Raw genomic sequence first — 19,658 nt, forward strand, 5'->3', positions numbered from 1 at the left:
TTAACAGACACACAACACATCCCATACACTTAACAGACACACAACACATCCCATACACTTAACAGACACACAACACATCCCATACACTTAACAGACACACAACACATCCCATACACTTAACAGACACACAACACATCCCATACACTTAACAGACACACAACACATCCCATACACTTAACAAACACACAACACATCCCAAACACACAACACATCCCATTCACTTAACATACACACAACACATCCCAAACACTTAACATACACACAACACATCCCATACACTTAACATACACACAACACATCCAATACACTTAACATACGCACAACACATCCCATACACTTAACAAACGCACAACACATCCCATACACTTAACATACACACAACACATCCCATACACTTAACATACACACAACACATCCCATACACTTAACAGACACACAACACATCCCATACACTTAACAGACACACAACACATCCCATACACTTAACAGACACACAACACATCCCATACACTTAACAGACACACAACACATCCCATACACTTAACATACACACAACACATCCCATACACTTAACATACACACAACACATCCCATACACACAACACATCCCATACACTTAACATACACACAACACATCCCATACACACAACACATCCCATACACACAACACATCCCATTCACTTAACATACACACAACACATCCCATACACTTAACAAACACACATCCCATACACTTAACAAACACACATCCCATATACTTAACAAACACACATCCCATACACTTAACAAACACACATCCCATATACTTAACAAACACACATCCCATACACTTAACAAACACACATCCCATACACTTAACATACACACAACACATCCCATACACTTAACATACACACAACACATCCCATACACTTAACATACACACAACACATCCCATAAACTTAACATACACACAACACATCCCTTAACATACACACAACACATCCCATACACTTAACATACACACAACACATCCCATACACTTAACATACGCACAACACATCCCATACACTTAACATACGCACAACACATCCCATACACTTAACAGACACACAACACATCCCATACACTTAACAGACACACAACACATCCCATACACTTAACAGACACACAACACATCCCATACACTTAACAGACACACAACACATCCCATACACTTAACAGACACACAACACATCCCATACACTTAACAGACACACAACACATCCCATACACTTAACAGACACACAACACATCCCATACACTTAACAAACACACAACACATCCCATACACTTAACAAACACACAACACATCCCATACACACAACACATCCCATACACTTAACATACACACAACACATCCCATACACTTAACAAACACACATCCCATACACTTAACATACACACAACACATCCCATACACTTAACAAACACACATCCCATACACTTAACAAACACACATCCCATACACTTAACAAACACACAACACATCCCATACACTTAACATACACAGAACACATCCCATACACTTAACATACACACAACACATCCCATACACTTAACAAACACACAACACATCCCATACACTTAACATACACACAACACATCCCTTAACAGACACACAACACATCCCATACACGTAACAGACACACAACACATCCCATACACTTAACATACACACAACACATCCCATACACTTAACAAACACACAACAAATCCCATACACTTAACATACACACAACACATCCCATACACTTAACATACACACAACACATCCCATACACTTAACAAACACACAACACATCCCATACACTTAACAAACACACAACACATCCCATACACTTAACATACACACAACACATCCCATACACTTAACATACACACAACACATCCCATACACTTAACAGACACACAACACATCCCATACACTTAACAGACACACAACACATCCCATACACTTAACAGACACACAACACATCCCATACACTTAACATACACACAACACATCCCATACACTTAACATACACACAACACATCCCATACACTTAACAAACACACAACACATCCCAAACACACAACACATCCCATTCACTTAACATACACACAACACATCCCAAACACTTAACATACACACAACACATCCCATACACTTAACATACACACAACACATCCAATACACTTAACATACGCACAACACATCCCATACACTTAACAAACGCACAACACATCCCATACACTTAACATACACACAACACATCCCATACACTTAACATACACACAACACATCCCATACACTTAACAGACACACAACACATCCCATACACTTAACAGACACACAACACATCCCATACACTTAACAGACACACAACACATCCCATACACTTAACAGACACACAACACATCCCATACACTTAACAGACACACAACACATCCCATACACTTAACATACACACAACACATCCCATACACTTAACATACACACAACACATCCCATACACTTAACATACACACAACACATCCCATACACTTAACATACACACAACACATCCCATACACTTAACATACACACAACACATCCCATACACACAACACATCCCATTCACTTAACATACACACAACACATCCCATACACTTAACAAACACACATCCCATACACTTAACAAACACACATCCCATATACTTAACAAACACACATCCCATACACTTAACAAACACGCAACACATCCCATTCACTTAACATACACACAACACATCCCAAACACTTAACATACACACAACACATCCCATACACTTAACATACACACAACACATCCAATACACTTAACATACGCACAACACATCCCATACACTTAACAAACGCACAACACATCCCATACACTTAACATACACACAACACATCCCATACACTTAACATACACACAACACATCCCATACACTTAACAGACACACAACACATCCCATACACTTAACAGACACACAACACATCCCATACACTTAACAGACACACAACACATCCCATACACTTAACAGACACACAACACATCCCATACACTTAACAGACACACAACACATCCCATACACTTAACAGACACACAACACATCCCATACACTTAACATACATACAACACATCCCATACACTTAACATACACACAACACATCCCATACACTTAACATACACACAACACATCCCATACACACAACACATCCCATTCACTTAACATACACACAACACATCCCATACACTTAACAAACACACATCCCATACACTTAACAAACACACATCCCAATACTTAACAAACACACATCCCATACACTTAACAAACACACATCCCATACACTTAACAAACACACATCCCATACACTTAACATACACACAACACACCCCATACACTTAACATACACACAACACACCCCATACACTTAACATACACACAACACATCCCATACACTTAACATACACACAACACATCCCATAAACTTAACATACACACAACACATCCCTTAACATACACACAACACATCCCATACACTTAACATACACACAACACATCCCATACACTTAACATACACACAACACATCCCTTAACGTACACACAACACATCCCATACACTTAACAAACACACAACACATCCCTTAACATACACACAACACAACACATCCCTTAACATACACACAACACATCCCATACACTTAACATACACACAACACATCCCTTAACATACACACAACACATCCCATACACTTAACATACACACAACACATCCCTTAACATACACACAACACATCCCATACACTTAACATACACACAACACATCCCATACACTTAACATACACACAACACATCCCTTAACATACACACAACACATCCCATACACTTAACATACACACAACACATCCCATACACTTAACATACACACAACACATCCCATACACTTAACATACACACAACACATCCCATACACTTAACATACACACAACACATCCCATACACTTAACATACACACAACACATCCCATACACTTAACAGACACACAACACATCCCATACACTTAACAGACACACAACACATCCCATACACTTAACATACACACAACACATCCCATACACTTAACATACACACAACACATCCCATACACTTAACATACACACAACACATCCCATACACTTAACAAACACACAACACATCCCAAACACACAACACATCCCATTCACTTAACATACACACAACACATCCCAAACACTTAACATACACACAACACATCCCATACACTTAACATACACACAACACATCCAATACACTTAACATACGCACAACACATCCCATACACTTAACAAACGCACAACACATCCCATACACTTAACATACACACAACACATCCCATACACTTAACATACACACAACACATCCCATACACTTAACAGACACACAACACATCCCATACACTTAACAGACACACAACACATCCCATACACTTAACAGACACACAACACATCCCATACACTTAACAGACACACAACACATCCCATACACTTAACATACACACAACACATCCCATACACTTAACATACACACAACACATCCCATACACTTAACATACACACAACACATCCCATACACTTAACATACACACAACACATCCCATACACTTAACATACACACAACACATCCCATACACACAACACATCCCATTCACTTAACATACACACAACACATCCCATACACTTAACAAACACACATCCCATACACTTAACAAACACACATCCCATATACTTAACAAACACACATCCCATACACTTAACAAACACACATCCCATACACTTAACAAACACACATCCCATACACTTAACAAACACACATCCCATACACTTAACATACACACAACACACCCCATACACTTAACATACACACAACACACCCCATACACTTAACATACACACAACACATCCCATACACTTAACATACACACAACACATCCCATAAACTTAACATACACACAACACATCCCTTAACATACACACAACACATCCCATACACTTAACATACACACAACACATCCCATACACTTAACATACACACAACACATCCCTTAACGTACACACAACACATCCCATACACTTAACAAACACACAACACATCCCTTAACATACACACAACACATCCCTTAACATACACACAACACATCCCATACACTTAACATACACACAACACATCCCTTAACATACACACAACACATCCCATACACTTAACATACACACAACACATCCCATACACTTAACATACACACAACACATCCCTTAACATACACACAACACATCCCATACACTTAACATACACACAACACATCCCATACACTTAACATACACACAACACATCCCATACACTTAACATACACACAACACATCCCATACACTTAACATACACACAACACATCCCATACACTTAACATACACACAACACATCCCATACACTTAACATACACACAACACATCCCTTAACATACACACAACACATCCCATACACTTAACATACACACAACACATCCCATACTCTTAACATACACACAACACATCCCTTAACGTACACACATACGGTTACACACCATTGTAACTCCATATTGTCATTGTTTTAGTCTATAGAAACCTCATTACCGGTTCTCTTTGTTTCTCAGAAATCTGGCCCCTGTGTTGGACAACCTGGTTCATATGATTCAGGAAGAGGAATCGGTGAGTTTTCCATCAGTATGAGTTGAATGTCATTATCAGAGAAACCCTTTGTCTTTCCTCGTCAACCAAGGTGGTTTTGTAACACTTCATTCACCTGCAAGGTTTCACAGCAGAAAGTATTACTGTCTGAAACGGATGTGTTGCTGCTGCTGTCTTGGTCCAGGTCTCTCTTGAAAAATACTGTTTTATCTCAACGAGACCAACATGGTTAAAGGTCCAATGCAACTGTTTTTTGTATCTACATTTCAAATCATTTCTGTGTAAAAAAAATTGTACCTTATTTTGCTTGTTTTCAATTAAAATAGTCAAAAAGAAACAAAAATAGCTTCTTAGCAAAGAGCAATTTCTCAAGCAAGAATTTAGCTGAACTGTCTGGGAGTGGTCTGAGTGGGGAGGGGTAAACTGAAATCTATCTGTTATTGGCAGAGAGGTTTGGAACGCTCTTTCTTATTGGTCTATTAACTGGTGATGTCACCAGGCAGGCCAAAACTGTTCAAACAGCTCTTACACTAAAAAGGGCATAATCATATTTTTCACAATTTCGCAGTGTTATTCCAACATCATAGTGTGGAAATATATATATAATATAGGAAAATCACATTTTTAACTGCACTGGGCCTTTAGTTAAAGGTTTAATAAATACATTACAGCATGTTTCATCATTCTCTGGATCATTTATGTACATATTACAGTAAATCCCAGTATTATCCCTGTCATCCCTCCTTCAGCCTGGGCTGCGCTGCCTGCAGGGGATGGTGTTATTCTGGATCTCTGCTGAGTCACTGTGTCTGGGGTGGAGGGAGAGGGGGTTGGTAGTGGTGGAGGTGGTGGGGTAGAATCACTGTGTCTGGGGTGGAGGGAGAGGGGGTTGGTAGTGGTGGAGGTGGTGGGGTAGAGTCACTGTGTCTGGGGTGGAGGGAGAGGGGGTTGGTGGTGGTGGAGGTGGTGGGGTAGAGTCACTGTGTCTGGGGTGGAGGGAGAGGGGGTTGGTAGTGGTGGAGGTGGTGGGGTAGAGTCACTGTGTCTGGGGTGGAGGGAGAGGGGGTTGGTAGTGGTGGAGGTGGTGGGGTAGAGTCACTGTGTCTGGGGTGGAGGGAGAGGGGGTTGGTAGTGGTGGAGGTGGTGGGGTAGAGTCACTGTGTCTGGGGTGGAGGGAGAGGGGGTTGGTAGTGGTGGAGGTGGTGGGGTAGAGTCACTGTGTCTGGGGTGGAGGGAGAGGGGGTTGGTAGTGGTGGAGGTGGTGGGGTAGAATCACTGTGTCTGGGGTGGAGGGAGAGGGGGTTGGTAGTGGTGGAGGTGGTGGGGTAGAGTCACTGTGTCTGGGGTGGAGGGAGAGGGGGTTGGTAGTGGTGGAGGTGGTGGGGTAGAGTCACTGTGTCTGGGGTGGAGGGAGAGGGGGTTGGTAGTGGTGGAGGTGGTGGGGTAGAGTCACTGTGTCTGGGGTGGAGGGAGAGGGGGTTGGTAGTGGTGGAGGTGGTGGGGTAGAGTCACTGTGTCTGGGGTGGAGGGAGTTGGTAGTGGTGGAGGTGGTGGGGTAGAGTCACTGTGTCTGGGGTGGAGGGAGAGGGGGTTGGTAGTGGTGGAGGTGGTGGGGTAGAGTCACTGTGTCTGGGGTGGAGGGAGAGGGGGTGGTAGTGGTGGAGGTGGTGGGGTAGAATCACTGTGTCTGGGGTGGAGGGAGAGGGGGTTGGTAGTGGTGAAGGTGGTGGGGTAGAATCACTGTGTCTGGGGTGGAGGGAGAGGGGTTGGTAGTGGTGGAGGTGGTGGGGTAGAGTCACTGTGTCTGGGGTGGAGGGAGAGGGGGTTGGTAGTGGTGGAGGTGGTGGGGTAGAGTCACTGTGTCTGGGGTGGAGGGAGAGGGGGTTGGTAGTGGTGGAGGTGGTGGGGTAGAGTCACTGTGTCTGGGGGTGGAGGGAGAGGGGGTTGGTAGTGGTGGAGGTGGTGGGGTAGAGTCACTGTGTCTGGGGTGGAGGGAGAGGGGTTGGTAGTGGTGGAGGTGGTGGGGTAGAGTCACTGTGTCTGGGGTGGAGGGAGAGGGGGTTGGTAGTGGTGGAGGTGGTGGGGTAGAGTCACTGTGTCTGGGGTGGAGGGAGAGGGGGTTGGTAGTGGTGGAGGTGGTGGGGTAGAGTCACTGTGTCTGGGGTGGAGGGAGAGGGGGTTGGTAGTGGTGGAGGTGGTGGGGTAGAGTCACTGTGTCTGGGGTGGAGGGAGAGGGGGTTGGTAGTGGTGGAGGTGGTGGGGTAGAGTCACTGTGTCTGGGGTGGAGGGAGAGGGGGTTGGTAGTGGTGGAGGTGGTGGGGTAGAGTCACTGTGTCTGGGGTGGAGGGAGAGGGGGTTGGTAGTGGTGGAGGTGGTGGGGTAGAGTCACTGTGTCTGGGGTGGAGGGAGAGGGGGTTGGTAGTGGTGGAGGTGGTGGGGTAGAATCACTGTGTCTGGGGTGGAGGGAGAGGGGGTTGGTAGTGGTGGAGGTGGTGGGGTAGAGTCACTGTGTCTGGGGTGGAGGGAGAGGGGGTTGGTAGTGGTGGAGGTGGTGGGGTAGAGTCACTGTGTCTGGGGTGGAGGGAGAGGGGGTTGGTAGTGGTGGAGGTGGTGGGGTAGAGTCACTGTGTCTGGGGTGGAGGGAGAGGGGGTGGTAGTGGTGGAGGTGGTGGGGTAGAGTCACTGTGTCTGGGGTGGAGGGAGAGGGGGTTGGTAGTGGTGGAGGTGGTGGGGTAGAGTCACTGTGTCTGGGGTGGAGGGAGAGGGGTTGGTAGTGGTGGAGGTGGTGGGGTAGAGTCACTGTGTCTGGGGTGGAGGGAGAGGGGGTTGGTAGTGGTGGAGGTGGTGGGGTAGAATCACTGTGTCTGGGGTGGAGGGAGAGGGGGCTGGTAGTGGTGGAGGTGGTGGGGTAGAGTCACTGTGTCTGGGGTGGAGGGAGAGGGGGGTGGTAGTGGTGGAGGTGGTGGGGTAGAGTCACTGTGTCTGGGGTGGAGGGAGAGGGGGTTGGTAGTGGTGGAGGTGGTGGGGTAGAGTCACTGTGTCTGGGGTGGAGGGAGAGGGGGTTGGTAGTGGTGGAGGTGGTGGGGTAGAGTCACTGTGTCTGGGGTGGAGGGAGAGGGGGTTGGTGGTGGTGAAGGTGGTGGGGTAGAATCACTGTGTCTGGGGTGGTGGTGGGGTAGAATCACTGTGTCTGGGGTGGAGGGATGTAACCTCTGAATGCTGTGTAGGGCAGAGTGAGGGATATAACCTCTCTGAATGCTGTGGAGGGCAGAGTGAGGGATGTTACCTCTCTGAATGCTGTGGAGGACAGAGTGAGGGATATAACCTCTCTGAATGCTGTGGAGGGCAGAGTGAGGGATGTTACCTCTGAATGCTGTGGAGGGCAGAGTGAGGGATGTTACCTCTCTGAATGCTGTGGAGGACAGAGTGAGGGATGTAACCTCTGAATGCTGTGGAGGGCAGAGTGAGGGATGTAACCTCTCTGAATGCTGTGTAGGGCAGAGTGAGGGATGTAACCTCTCTGAATGCTGTGGAGGGCAGAGTGAGGGATGTAACCTCTCTGAATGCTGTGTAGGGCAGAGTGAGGGATGTAACCTCTCTGAATGCTGTGGAGGGCAGAGTGAGGGATGTAACCACTGAATGCTGTGGAGGGCAGAGTGAGGGATGTAACCTCTCTGAATGCTGTGTAGGGCAGAGTGAGGGATGTAACCACCCTGAAGGTATATTACTGCATGACATGTCAGGGTACAGGTCCACATAGAGACATCTGGCTTGGCTTCTTGGCAGACTGGGCTGAGATGGTTTAGGGTGATATCTCTCTGATATGATCTCCTCTCTGGCTTGTCTCCCAGTGCCAGACAGTATGAGGAAGAGAAACAGAAAGAAACAGTATGTCTCCAGTGAGGCTAGAGAAAACAGGAGAGGAGGATTTCTACCTGTCTTTCTACTTTCAGCAACAACCGTCTGTACTTCATTACAGGCCTTGTTTAGACTACTACACCGAAACACAACACATACAATGACATGTTGGTGGAAGGCGGGTTTGGTTTCTTCTTATAGAGAGGTAGAAATCAATGAGTTTAATTTCAATAAATGTTACATAATCGTAGTATTCTGTGTGCCTACACAGGTAGAACCATAGAGATAGACAGGAAATGTCCTGTTTTTTGGATGCATCCCAAATCCCTATTCCCTTTATAGTGCACTACTTTTGACCAGGGCCGATACATTCTTAGAAATAAAGAGGCTATCTAGAACCTAAATGGGTTCTTCGACTGTCCCTTTTGGAGAACCCTTTAAATAACTATTTTTGGTTCCAGGTAGAACCCTTTCCACAGAGGGTTCTACATGGAACCCAAAAGAGTTCTACCTGGAACTAAAAAGGGTTCTACCTGGAACCAAAAAGGGTTCTCCTATGGGGAGCCGAATAACCCTTTTGGAACCCTTTTTTCTAAGAGTGTAGGGTGGGAATGTTGCATCCATAGACCCTTCTGAGGGTAGCTTACCTCCTCAGAGTTGTCCCCTTCCAGCCCCAACACGTCTCTGTGTGGGAACACGGGCCGGTCCTCAATTTGATCCATTTATCAGGGTTCTCACAAGGTGCGTGAGGTGCTTAAACTACTTGAATTTAGCACTCTAAAATTCAAGTACTGGATTACCTTGAAAGTCGGACATTTTCTCAAGTTGGTTCTTGAAAAGTACTTGAATTAAAATGAGAAGAGAACAGATAATGATCAAATGTGTTAATGAAAAATATTAGAAAAATGGATTGGTCTTGCGAATGAATTTCCAGTCAGACTACCATGTGTTTGGTGCTGTGGTTGCCAGGCGAGCTCGCTCATTCCACCCACACTGCCACTCAGCCAGGCAGGTACAGAACTGACTTAGGGCCCGCCAAACATCACATCGATAGCTAAAATGCTGGGCAAATTATTACATATAGCCATTTGTGCGTAATTGAACATTTCTGGGATCTTTTATTTCAGCTCATGAAACATGGGACCAACACTTTACATGTTGTGTTTATATATTTTTGTTCAGTATAGTTTACCCACCTTTTTTTATCACTACCTCACTGGACCCAACCAACCCACACCATGGAAGGTGCAAAAAATGCATCAGACTTTGACATGGTGAACATGGGTGAATCAGCCCTGAAGAGCCACATGAAGCGGGGAAGACACAACGCTGCATCCTGCGCTGGCGACACTTCTACATTATGTGACTTTTTCTCTGCAACAACCTCCAGAGTTTTTTTGGCCAATCGCCTCATTTATGGGGCGCCCACGATATTCCGTGCTCCTCGTTCTGGTGACCGTTCTCCCGACCGGCCGACCGGCGACACTAAAGCTGCCAGCCGGAAGGAAGATGCTTTTTGGTTGCTATTAAGTAATAGATTCCCAAATGCCCAATAAAAACACAGTCATTACGCTGGAATTGTGTAGTAATGTGAATTGGACATGTGTGTTAACCAGTAGACATGTCCCAAAACTCTGCTCATCACTACTGAAATTACAACTCTGCTCATCACTACTGAAATTACAACTCTGCTCATCACTACTCAAATTACAACTCTGCTCATCACTACTGAAATTACAACTCTGCTCATCACTACTCAAATTACAACTCTGCTCATCATTACTCAAATTACAACTCTGGTCATCACTACTGAAATCTCAACTCTGCTCATCACTACTGAAATTACAACTCTGCTCATCACTAGTCAAATTACAACTCTGCTCATCACTACTGAAATTACAACTCTGCTCATCACTACTCAAATTACAACTCTGCTCATCATTACTCAAATTACAACTCTGGTCATCACTACTGAAATCTCAACTCTGCTCATCACTACTGAAATTACAACTCTGCTCATCACTACTGAAATTACAACTCTGCTCATCACTACTGAAATTACAACTCTGGTCATCACTACTCAAATTACAACTCTGCTCATCACTACTAAAATTACAACTCTGCTCATCATTACTCAAATTACAACTCTGGTCATCACTACTCAAATTACAACTCTGCTCATCACTACTCAAATTACAACTCTGCTCATCACTACTCAAATTACAACTCTGCTCATCACTACTCAAATTACAACTCTGCTCGTCACTACTGAAATTACAACTCTGCTCATCACTACTGAAATTACAACTCTGCTCATCACTACACAAATTACAACATCATCAGGCCTGACTTACCACTCGTGTATGTAGTAAGTAATTATTGAGTAGAACTTGTAAGGTAGTGATGAATACTAAGTTAGCTTTTTTCTCTCTCATGAGGTTGTGGCGATATACTGCCATCTGGTGGCGACTAGAAGCAATGGCATAATATGAACTATTACAAATTGATGGTCCTTGAAAATAAATATTAGTGATTGAAAAAGTACTTGAAAGTCCTTGAATTTGACTTGCCACTGTCTGTACGAACCCTGATTTATGGGATAAAAATATACAAGAAAAACGTACATGTATTACAGTGGTGGTTGGTGCCGTTTGAGATGAGGGAGGATGATTTATTTATTTTAACATGGTCTTATTTCTATTACAGCATATTGGATGACTCTCATTCATATTCCATTCACCCAGCTCAATGTAACATCGTTAAGTTTAGGCTACTACATTATACTCGGATTTTCCCTATACCCATCATGAGGTTGCTACAACCTAGCCTGTGAATGAAAGTTTTCAACATAGGTGGAGAGAAATTTGAGTAATCAAGATGACACATTCCGCCTTCAACACTCTTGCCTACATCTAGCTGATCTAGGGTGTAGTCATTAGTCCAACAGTTGCAAACAAGAGTTTCTATTGGACAAATTCAGGTATGTTTATCGGCGTTTCATTTGCTTCCGTTTAAGAACGTTTTTCAACACAATGAATACACCACTGATCACACGCAAACACAGTTCGCTTTCATAGCAGCCACGTACAAGCAGCTCGTTGTATATATAATTCCTTCTTACATCTTTCCACGCGCTCTTCTCCTCTCAACTTTTCCCTTCGCTTGTGGACTTCAGTGCACAACACATCAGCTGTCTGTGACCAGACCAAAAAAAACCATTCCAAGCTAAACCTTCATATCATGACCGCTAACCGCTACACACAGCATACATTGTTGTACGTCATAGTTGGCTAGAAGTACTTGAACTAACGCTTTAGTAAACCCGCTACAATCATGCAGTACAGTGTACAGTCAGCAGCAAGCAGTTTACACCGGCGAGTCCCGGTGGCAATATATTTATAAAACCAAAAGCTTACCTTGACTTGGAAGAGTTCCTGTGTTGGATAGCAATAACCAGCTAGCTAACATAGCATCCCTCTCTGTTTGAGCCGGGTGTTTGAGTAGGCTAAACTAGCTAGCTGCATTCGATGCTAGCTAAGTAAGTGAAAGTGAAAAAAACATACTACGAAATATGAGTGATCTCTCTCACTCGCTCTCTTGCTTCTCCTTCATTTCGGAAGAAATTAAGTTTGTTCAAAACTGTTCAACTATTGTCTTTCTCTTTGAGTCAACTACTCACCACAATTTATGCACTGCTAACTAGCTGTAGCTTATGCTTTCAGTACTAGATTCATTCTCTGATCCTTTGATTGGGTTGACAATATGTCAGTTCATGCTGCAAGAGCTCTGATAGGTTGGAGGACATCCTCCGGAAGTTGTCATAATTGCTGTGTAAGTCTATGGAAGGGGGTGAGAACCATGAGCCTCCTAGGTTTTGTATTGAAGTCAATGTACCCAGAGGAGGACGGAAGCTAGCTGTCCTCCGGCTACACCATGTTGCTACCCTACAGAGTGCTGTTGAGGCTACTGTAGACCTTCATTGCAAAACAGTGTGTTTTAATCAATTATTTGGTGACGTGATTATATTTAGTATAGTTTTATCTAAAAAGGTTAACTTTTTGAACGTTTCACTATTTACATTTTTATGAAATTCAGTGATGATTGTCCTTCCCTTCCTCCTCTGAGGAACCTCCACTGATTAAATGTTATTTTACACATAACAAATTCAAAGATGCTTCTGCTCCCACACACTGTCGTCTGAATGAGAGACCTAACGCTACCATGATTATCCATGATCATGGAGGCATCCACATCTATTGGATGGGGCTCCCAATTGGTGCAGCAGGCTAAGGCACTGCATCTCAGTGCTACAGACACCCTGGTTCGAATCCAGGCTGTATCACAACCGGCCGTGATTGGGAGTCTCATAGGGCAGCGCACAATTGGCCCAGCATCACCCGGGTTTGGCGGGGTAGGCCGTCATTGTAAATAAGAACTTGTTCTTAACTGACTTGCCTGGTTAAATAAAGATAAAACATTTATGTATAAGTGTTCAGAAACATATTCTACTCTTATTTACATTAAAAGTGACTCCAAAATTACATAATACATGATTTACCATTAATTTATGAAAATAATCTGAAATACAACCAAAACAAACTACAAATGCATCCAAATAGTTTGTAGAATCACAAGCTTGATGTAGTCACTGTGTGCTAAGAATATGGGACCAAACACTAAACTTTTGCCAAAATGTTATACACTATTGTCATGGCTGTCTGAAGAATGGGACCAAGGCGCAGCGTGTGTATCGTTCCACATTTTATTAAAACTGTGAAACTATCGAAGACATACAAATAAACTCATAAACAAAACAAACCGTGACGAAGAGGTGCAACATACACTTACTCAAAACAATCTCCCACAAAACCTAGTGGGAAAAACAACAACTTAAATATGATCCCCAATTAGAGACAACGATGACCAGGATCACCCCCCCCCCCCAAAAAAAACATAGAAATACAGAAACTAGAACCCCACATAGAAATACAAAACTAGACAAACCCCCCCCCCAACATAGAAAAAAGAAACTAGAACCAGCATAGACATAAAAACACTAGACAAAACCCCTTGTCACGCCCTGACCTACTCTACCATAGAAAATAAAAGCTTTCTATGGTCAGGATGTGACAAATATAGTGAAATTTGTCCAAATACTTATTAAATTGCATTGATTTCTAAATGGTAAAACAGATACGTATGAAAATACCCAAAGATAAAATGTGACATTCTGTACTGTCAACCTCATATAAAACATTTGATCTCAAATCCCCAAATTCTGGAATATAAAGCCAAATGTAACGTTTTAGCGTCACTGTCCAAATGCACACTGTACGTCAGAGAGTGTACATTATAGTGCAGCAGTAGTCTGGATGCCTGGATTTGAACCAGACCAAAGACGTAATGAAAGAATCAGTAGTTTAACTCTGAACCAGAGTCAGTAGTTTATCTCTGAACCAGACAGAACAGAGTCAGTAGTTTATCTCTGAACCAGACAGAACAGAGTCAGTAGTTTATCTCTGAACCAGACAGAACAGAGTCAGTAGTTTATCTCTGAACCAGACAGAACAGAGTCAGTAGTTTATCTCTGAACCAGACAGAACAGAGTCAGTAGTTTAACTCTGAACCAGACAGAACAGAGTCAGTAGTTTATCTCTGAACCAGACAGAACAGAGTCAGTAGTTTATCTCTGAACCAGACAGAACAGAGTCAGTAGTTTATCTCTGAACCAGACAGAACAGAGTCAGTAGTTTATCTCTGAACCAGACAGAACAGAGTCAGTAGTTTATCTCTGAACCAGACAGAACAGAGTCAGTAGTTTATCTCTGAACCAGACAGAACAGAGTCAGTAGTTTATCTCTGAACCAGACAGAACAGAGTCAGTAGTTTAACTCTGAACCAGACAGAACAGAGTCAGTAGTTTAACTCTGAACCAGACAGAACAGAGTCAGTAGTTTATCTCTGAACCAGACAGAACAGAGTCAGTAGTTTAACTCTGAACCAGACAGAACAGAGTCAGTAGTTTATCTCTGAACCAGACAGAACAGAGTCAGTAGTTTAACTCTGAACCAGACAGAACAGAGTCAGTAGTTTATCTCTGAACCAGACAGAACAGAGTCAGTAGTTTAACTCTGAACCAGACAGAACAGAGTCAGTAGTTTATCTCTGAACCAGACAGAACAGAGTCAGTAGTTTATCTCTGAACCAGACAGAACAGAGTCAGTAGTTTATCTCTGAACCAGACAGAACAGAGTCAGTAGTTTATCTCTGAACCAGACAGAACAGAGTCAGTAGTTTATCTCTGAACCAGACAGAACAGAGTCAGTAGTTTAACTCTGAACCAGACAGAACAGAGTCAGTAGTTTATCTCTGAACCAGACAGAACAGAGTCAGTAGTTTATCTCTGAACCAGACAGAACAGAGTCAGTAGTTTATCTCTGAACCAGACAGAACAGAGTCAGTAGTTTATCTCTGAACCAGACAGAACAGAGTCAGTAGTTTATCTCTGAACCAGACAGAACAGAGTCAGTAGTTTAACTCTGAACCAGACAGAACAGAGTCAGTAGTTTATCTCTGAACCAGACAGAACAGAGTCAGCATAACACAGCTTTTGATGTCTTCTCCCCGCTTGTCTCCCCCTCCCCCGTCTCCCCTCCTCTCCCCCTCCCCGTCTCCCCTCCTCTCCCCCTCCCCGTCCCCCCTCGTCTCCCTCCCTCGTCTCCCCCCTCCCCGTCCCCCTCGTCTCCCTCCCTCGTCTCCCCCTCCCCGTCTCCCCTCGTCTCCCTCTACCCGTCTCCCCTCGTCTCCCTCTCCTCCCCTCCCCGTCTCCCCTCGTCTCCCTCTCCCCCGTCTCCCCTCGTCTCCCTCTCCCCTGTCTCCCCTCGTCTCCCTCTCCCCTTGTCTCCCCCGTCTCCCCTCGTCTCCACCTCCCCGTCTCCCCGTCTCCCCTCGTCTCCCTCTCCCCCTCTACCAAACCAGCTGGATACTAAGCTCTTCCTCAGTTAGCTGTTTGAACTGAGGTTAGAATCTCTCTGGTCAAGGTCTTTTAGTAGTCAGTCAAAACAAAATGCTTTCAAATCTAGTCAATCTACATGCAGCTCCCTGCTGAGCAGAGATGGGATGTGATGGGGTGTTTAAAGGCTTGACGTTAGCTTTGACCTCGACGCTGTTCCTCTAAACCTGTCTGCATTTCATCCCAGTTTTAGGCTTTGCATTTGGATATCTGAGGCACCCATTTCATTTATTATGTCCAGGAAAATCCCCGAAAATGTGAAATGTCAGGCAGAAAAGAATCCAATGTTAATTGGTATCCGTGCTGAGAGGTGCTGTGTCTGGGGACTTAGTTTAATGAGATCAAAGTTATAGAGATGAAAACTGGAGCTGCCAAGCTGTAAAAAGGTATGAAATTCGGGCCAATAATGTAGTTGCTTTTTGAAGTGAAGAATGTTTCTTACGTTGAACTTTTTTTCTGAGCTCAAAGTCAAGACATCTATCAAAGAGAAAGAGTCTAACAAGAAAAATAACTATCACTGGGTTTTTTTTCACATGGGAGCATAGATTAGCATTGTGGAGACTGAGTCTTCTTGGGCCTCCCCTCTGAGCCTGGTTCCGCTCTAGTTTGTCCTGGCCACTGTGCTTTTGTTTCTGCTTGCTCTTTAGGGTTTAGGCTGAGGTTACTGTATAAGTGTTAGGGTTTAGGCTGAGGTTACTGTATAAGTGTTAGGGTTTAGGCTGAGGTTACTGTATAAGTGTTATGGTTTAGGCTGAGGTTACTGTATAAGTGTTATGGTTTAGGCTGAGGTTACTGTATAAGTGTTAGGGTTTAGGCTGAGGTTACTGTATAAGTGTTATGGTTTAGGCTGAGGTTACTGTATAAGTGTTAGGGTTTAGGCTGAGGTTACTGTATAAGTGGTAGGGTTTAGGCTGAGGTTACTGTATAAGTGTTATGGTTTAGGCTGAGGTTACTGTATAAGTGTTAGGGTTTAGGCTGAGGTTACTGTATAAGTGTTATGGTTTAGGCTGAGGTTACTGTATAAGTGTTAGGGTTTAGGCTGAGGTTACTGTATAAGTGTTAGGGTTTAGGCTGAGGTTACTGTATAAGTGTTATGGTTTAGGCTGAGGTTACTGTATAAGTGTTATGGTTTAGGCTGAGGTTACTGTATAAGTGTTAGGGTTTAGGCTGAGGTTACTGTATAAGTGTTATGGTTTAGGCTGAGGTTACTGTATAAGTGTTAGGGTTTAGGCTGAGGTTACTGTATAAGTGGTAGGGTTTAGGCTGAGGTTACTGTATAAGTGTTAGGGTTTAGGCTGAGGTTACTGTATAAGTGTTATGGTTTAGGCTGAGGTTACTGTATAAGTGTTAGGGTTTAGGCTGAGGTTACTGTATAAGTGTTAGGGTTTAGGCTGAGGTTACTGTATAAGTGTTAGGGTTTAGGCTGAGGTTACTGTATAAGTGTTATGGTTTAGGCTGAGGTTACTGTATAAGTGGTAGGGTTTAGGCTGAGGTTACTGTATAAGTGTTAGGGTTTAGGCTGAGGTTACTGTATAAGTGTTAGGGGTTTAGGCTGAGGTTACTGTATAAGTGTTATGGTTTAGGCTGAGGTTACTGTATAAGTGTTAGGGTTTAGGCTGAGGTTACTGTATAAGTGTTAGGGTTTAGGCTGAGGTTACTGTATAAGTGTTAGGGTTTAGGCTGAGGTTACTGTATAAGTGTTAGGGTTTAGGCTGAGGTTACTGTATAAGTGTTATGGTTTAGGCTGAGGTTACTGTATAAGTGTTAGGGTTTAGGCTGAGGTTACTGTATAAGTGTTAGGGTTTAGGCTGGGTTACTGTGAAAGGGTTAGGGTTTAGGCTGAGGTTACTGTAAAACTGTTATGGTTTAGGCTGGGTTACTGTAAAAGGGTTAGGGTTTGGGCTGTGTTACTGTAAAAGGGTTAGGGTTTAGGCTGAGGTTACTGTAAAACTGTTACGGTTTAGGCTGGGTTACTGTATAAGTGTTAGGGTTAAAAGGGCTATATAAATAAATGTAATTGATTTATTGATATTGAGTATCCCTTGTCCCCCTGCAGCCCCTGACGTCTCTGTCCCTGGCTGACTCTAAGCTGAAGACAGACCTGACCATTGTGCTGAATGCTCTGGGCAGCAACACCAGTCTGACCAGGGTGGATATCAGTGGGAACGCCATGGGAGACATGGGGGCTAAGATGCTGGCCAAGGCCCTGCAGATCAACAGCAAACTAAGGTGAGGAGAGGACTGTCTCAGACACTCTGATGATGGTTTGGAGAGGAGAGGACTGTCTCAGACACCCTGATGATGGTTTGGTGAGGAGAGCACTGTCTCAGACACTCTGATGATGGTTTGGAGAGGAGAGGACTGCCTCAGACACCCTGATGATGGTTTGGAGAGGAGAGGACTGCCTCAGACACTCTGATGATGATTTGGAGAGGAGAGGACTGTCTCATACACCCTGATGATGGTTTGGTGAGGAGAGGACTGTCTCAGACACCCTGATGATGGTTTGGTGAGGAGAGGACTGTCTCAGACACCCTGATGATGGTTTGGTGAGGAGAGGACTGTCTCAGACACTCTGATGATGGTTTGGAGAGGAGAGGACTGCCTCAGACACCCTGATGATGGTTTGGTGAGGAGAGCACTGTCTCAGACACTCTGATGATGGTTTGGAGAGGAGAGGACTGCCTCAGACACCCTGATGATGGTTTGGAGAGGAGAGGACTGCCTCAGACACTCTGATGATGATTTGGAGAGGAGAGGACTGTCTCATACACCCTGATGATGGTTTGGTGAGGAGAGGACTGTCTCAGACACCCTGATGATGGTTTGGTGAGGAGAGGACTGTCTCAGACACCCTGATGATGGTTTGGTGAGGAGAGGACTGTCTCAGACACTCTGATGATGGTTTGGAGAGGAGAGGACTGCCTCAGACACTCTGATGATGGTTTGGTGAGGAGAGGACTGTCTCAGACACTCTGATGATGGTTTGGAGAGGAGAGGACTGTCTCAGACACTCTGATGATGGTTTGGAGAGGAGAGGACTGTCTCAGACACCCTGATGATGG

At 44.1% G+C, this 19,658-nt stretch overlaps 1 protein-coding gene across 5 annotated transcripts in view; it reads left to right on the forward strand.

Annotated features, from left to right (window-relative positions):
- The window catches only part of LOC106598556 (F-actin-uncapping protein LRRC16A), a 294,757-nt gene that overhangs the window by 208,816 nt on the left and 66,283 nt on the right, over positions 1 to 19,658 (forward strand). For all 5 annotated transcript variants that reach the window (XM_045719317.1, XM_045719314.1, XM_045719318.1 and 2 more), the window contains 2 exons: positions 5,690 to 5,744; positions 18,650 to 18,822. In XM_045719317.1, coding sequence (XP_045575273.1) covers positions 5,690 to 5,744; positions 18,650 to 18,822 — 228 coding nt within the window. The remainder of the gene's footprint in view (positions 1 to 5,689; positions 5,745 to 18,649; positions 18,823 to 19,658) is intronic.

The sequence above is a fragment of the Salmo salar genome, chromosome ssa05 (genome assembly GCF_905237065.1).
Source record: "Salmo salar chromosome ssa05, Ssal_v3.1, whole genome shotgun sequence".
NCBI lineage: Eukaryota > Metazoa > Chordata > Actinopteri > Salmoniformes > Salmonidae > Salmo > Salmo salar.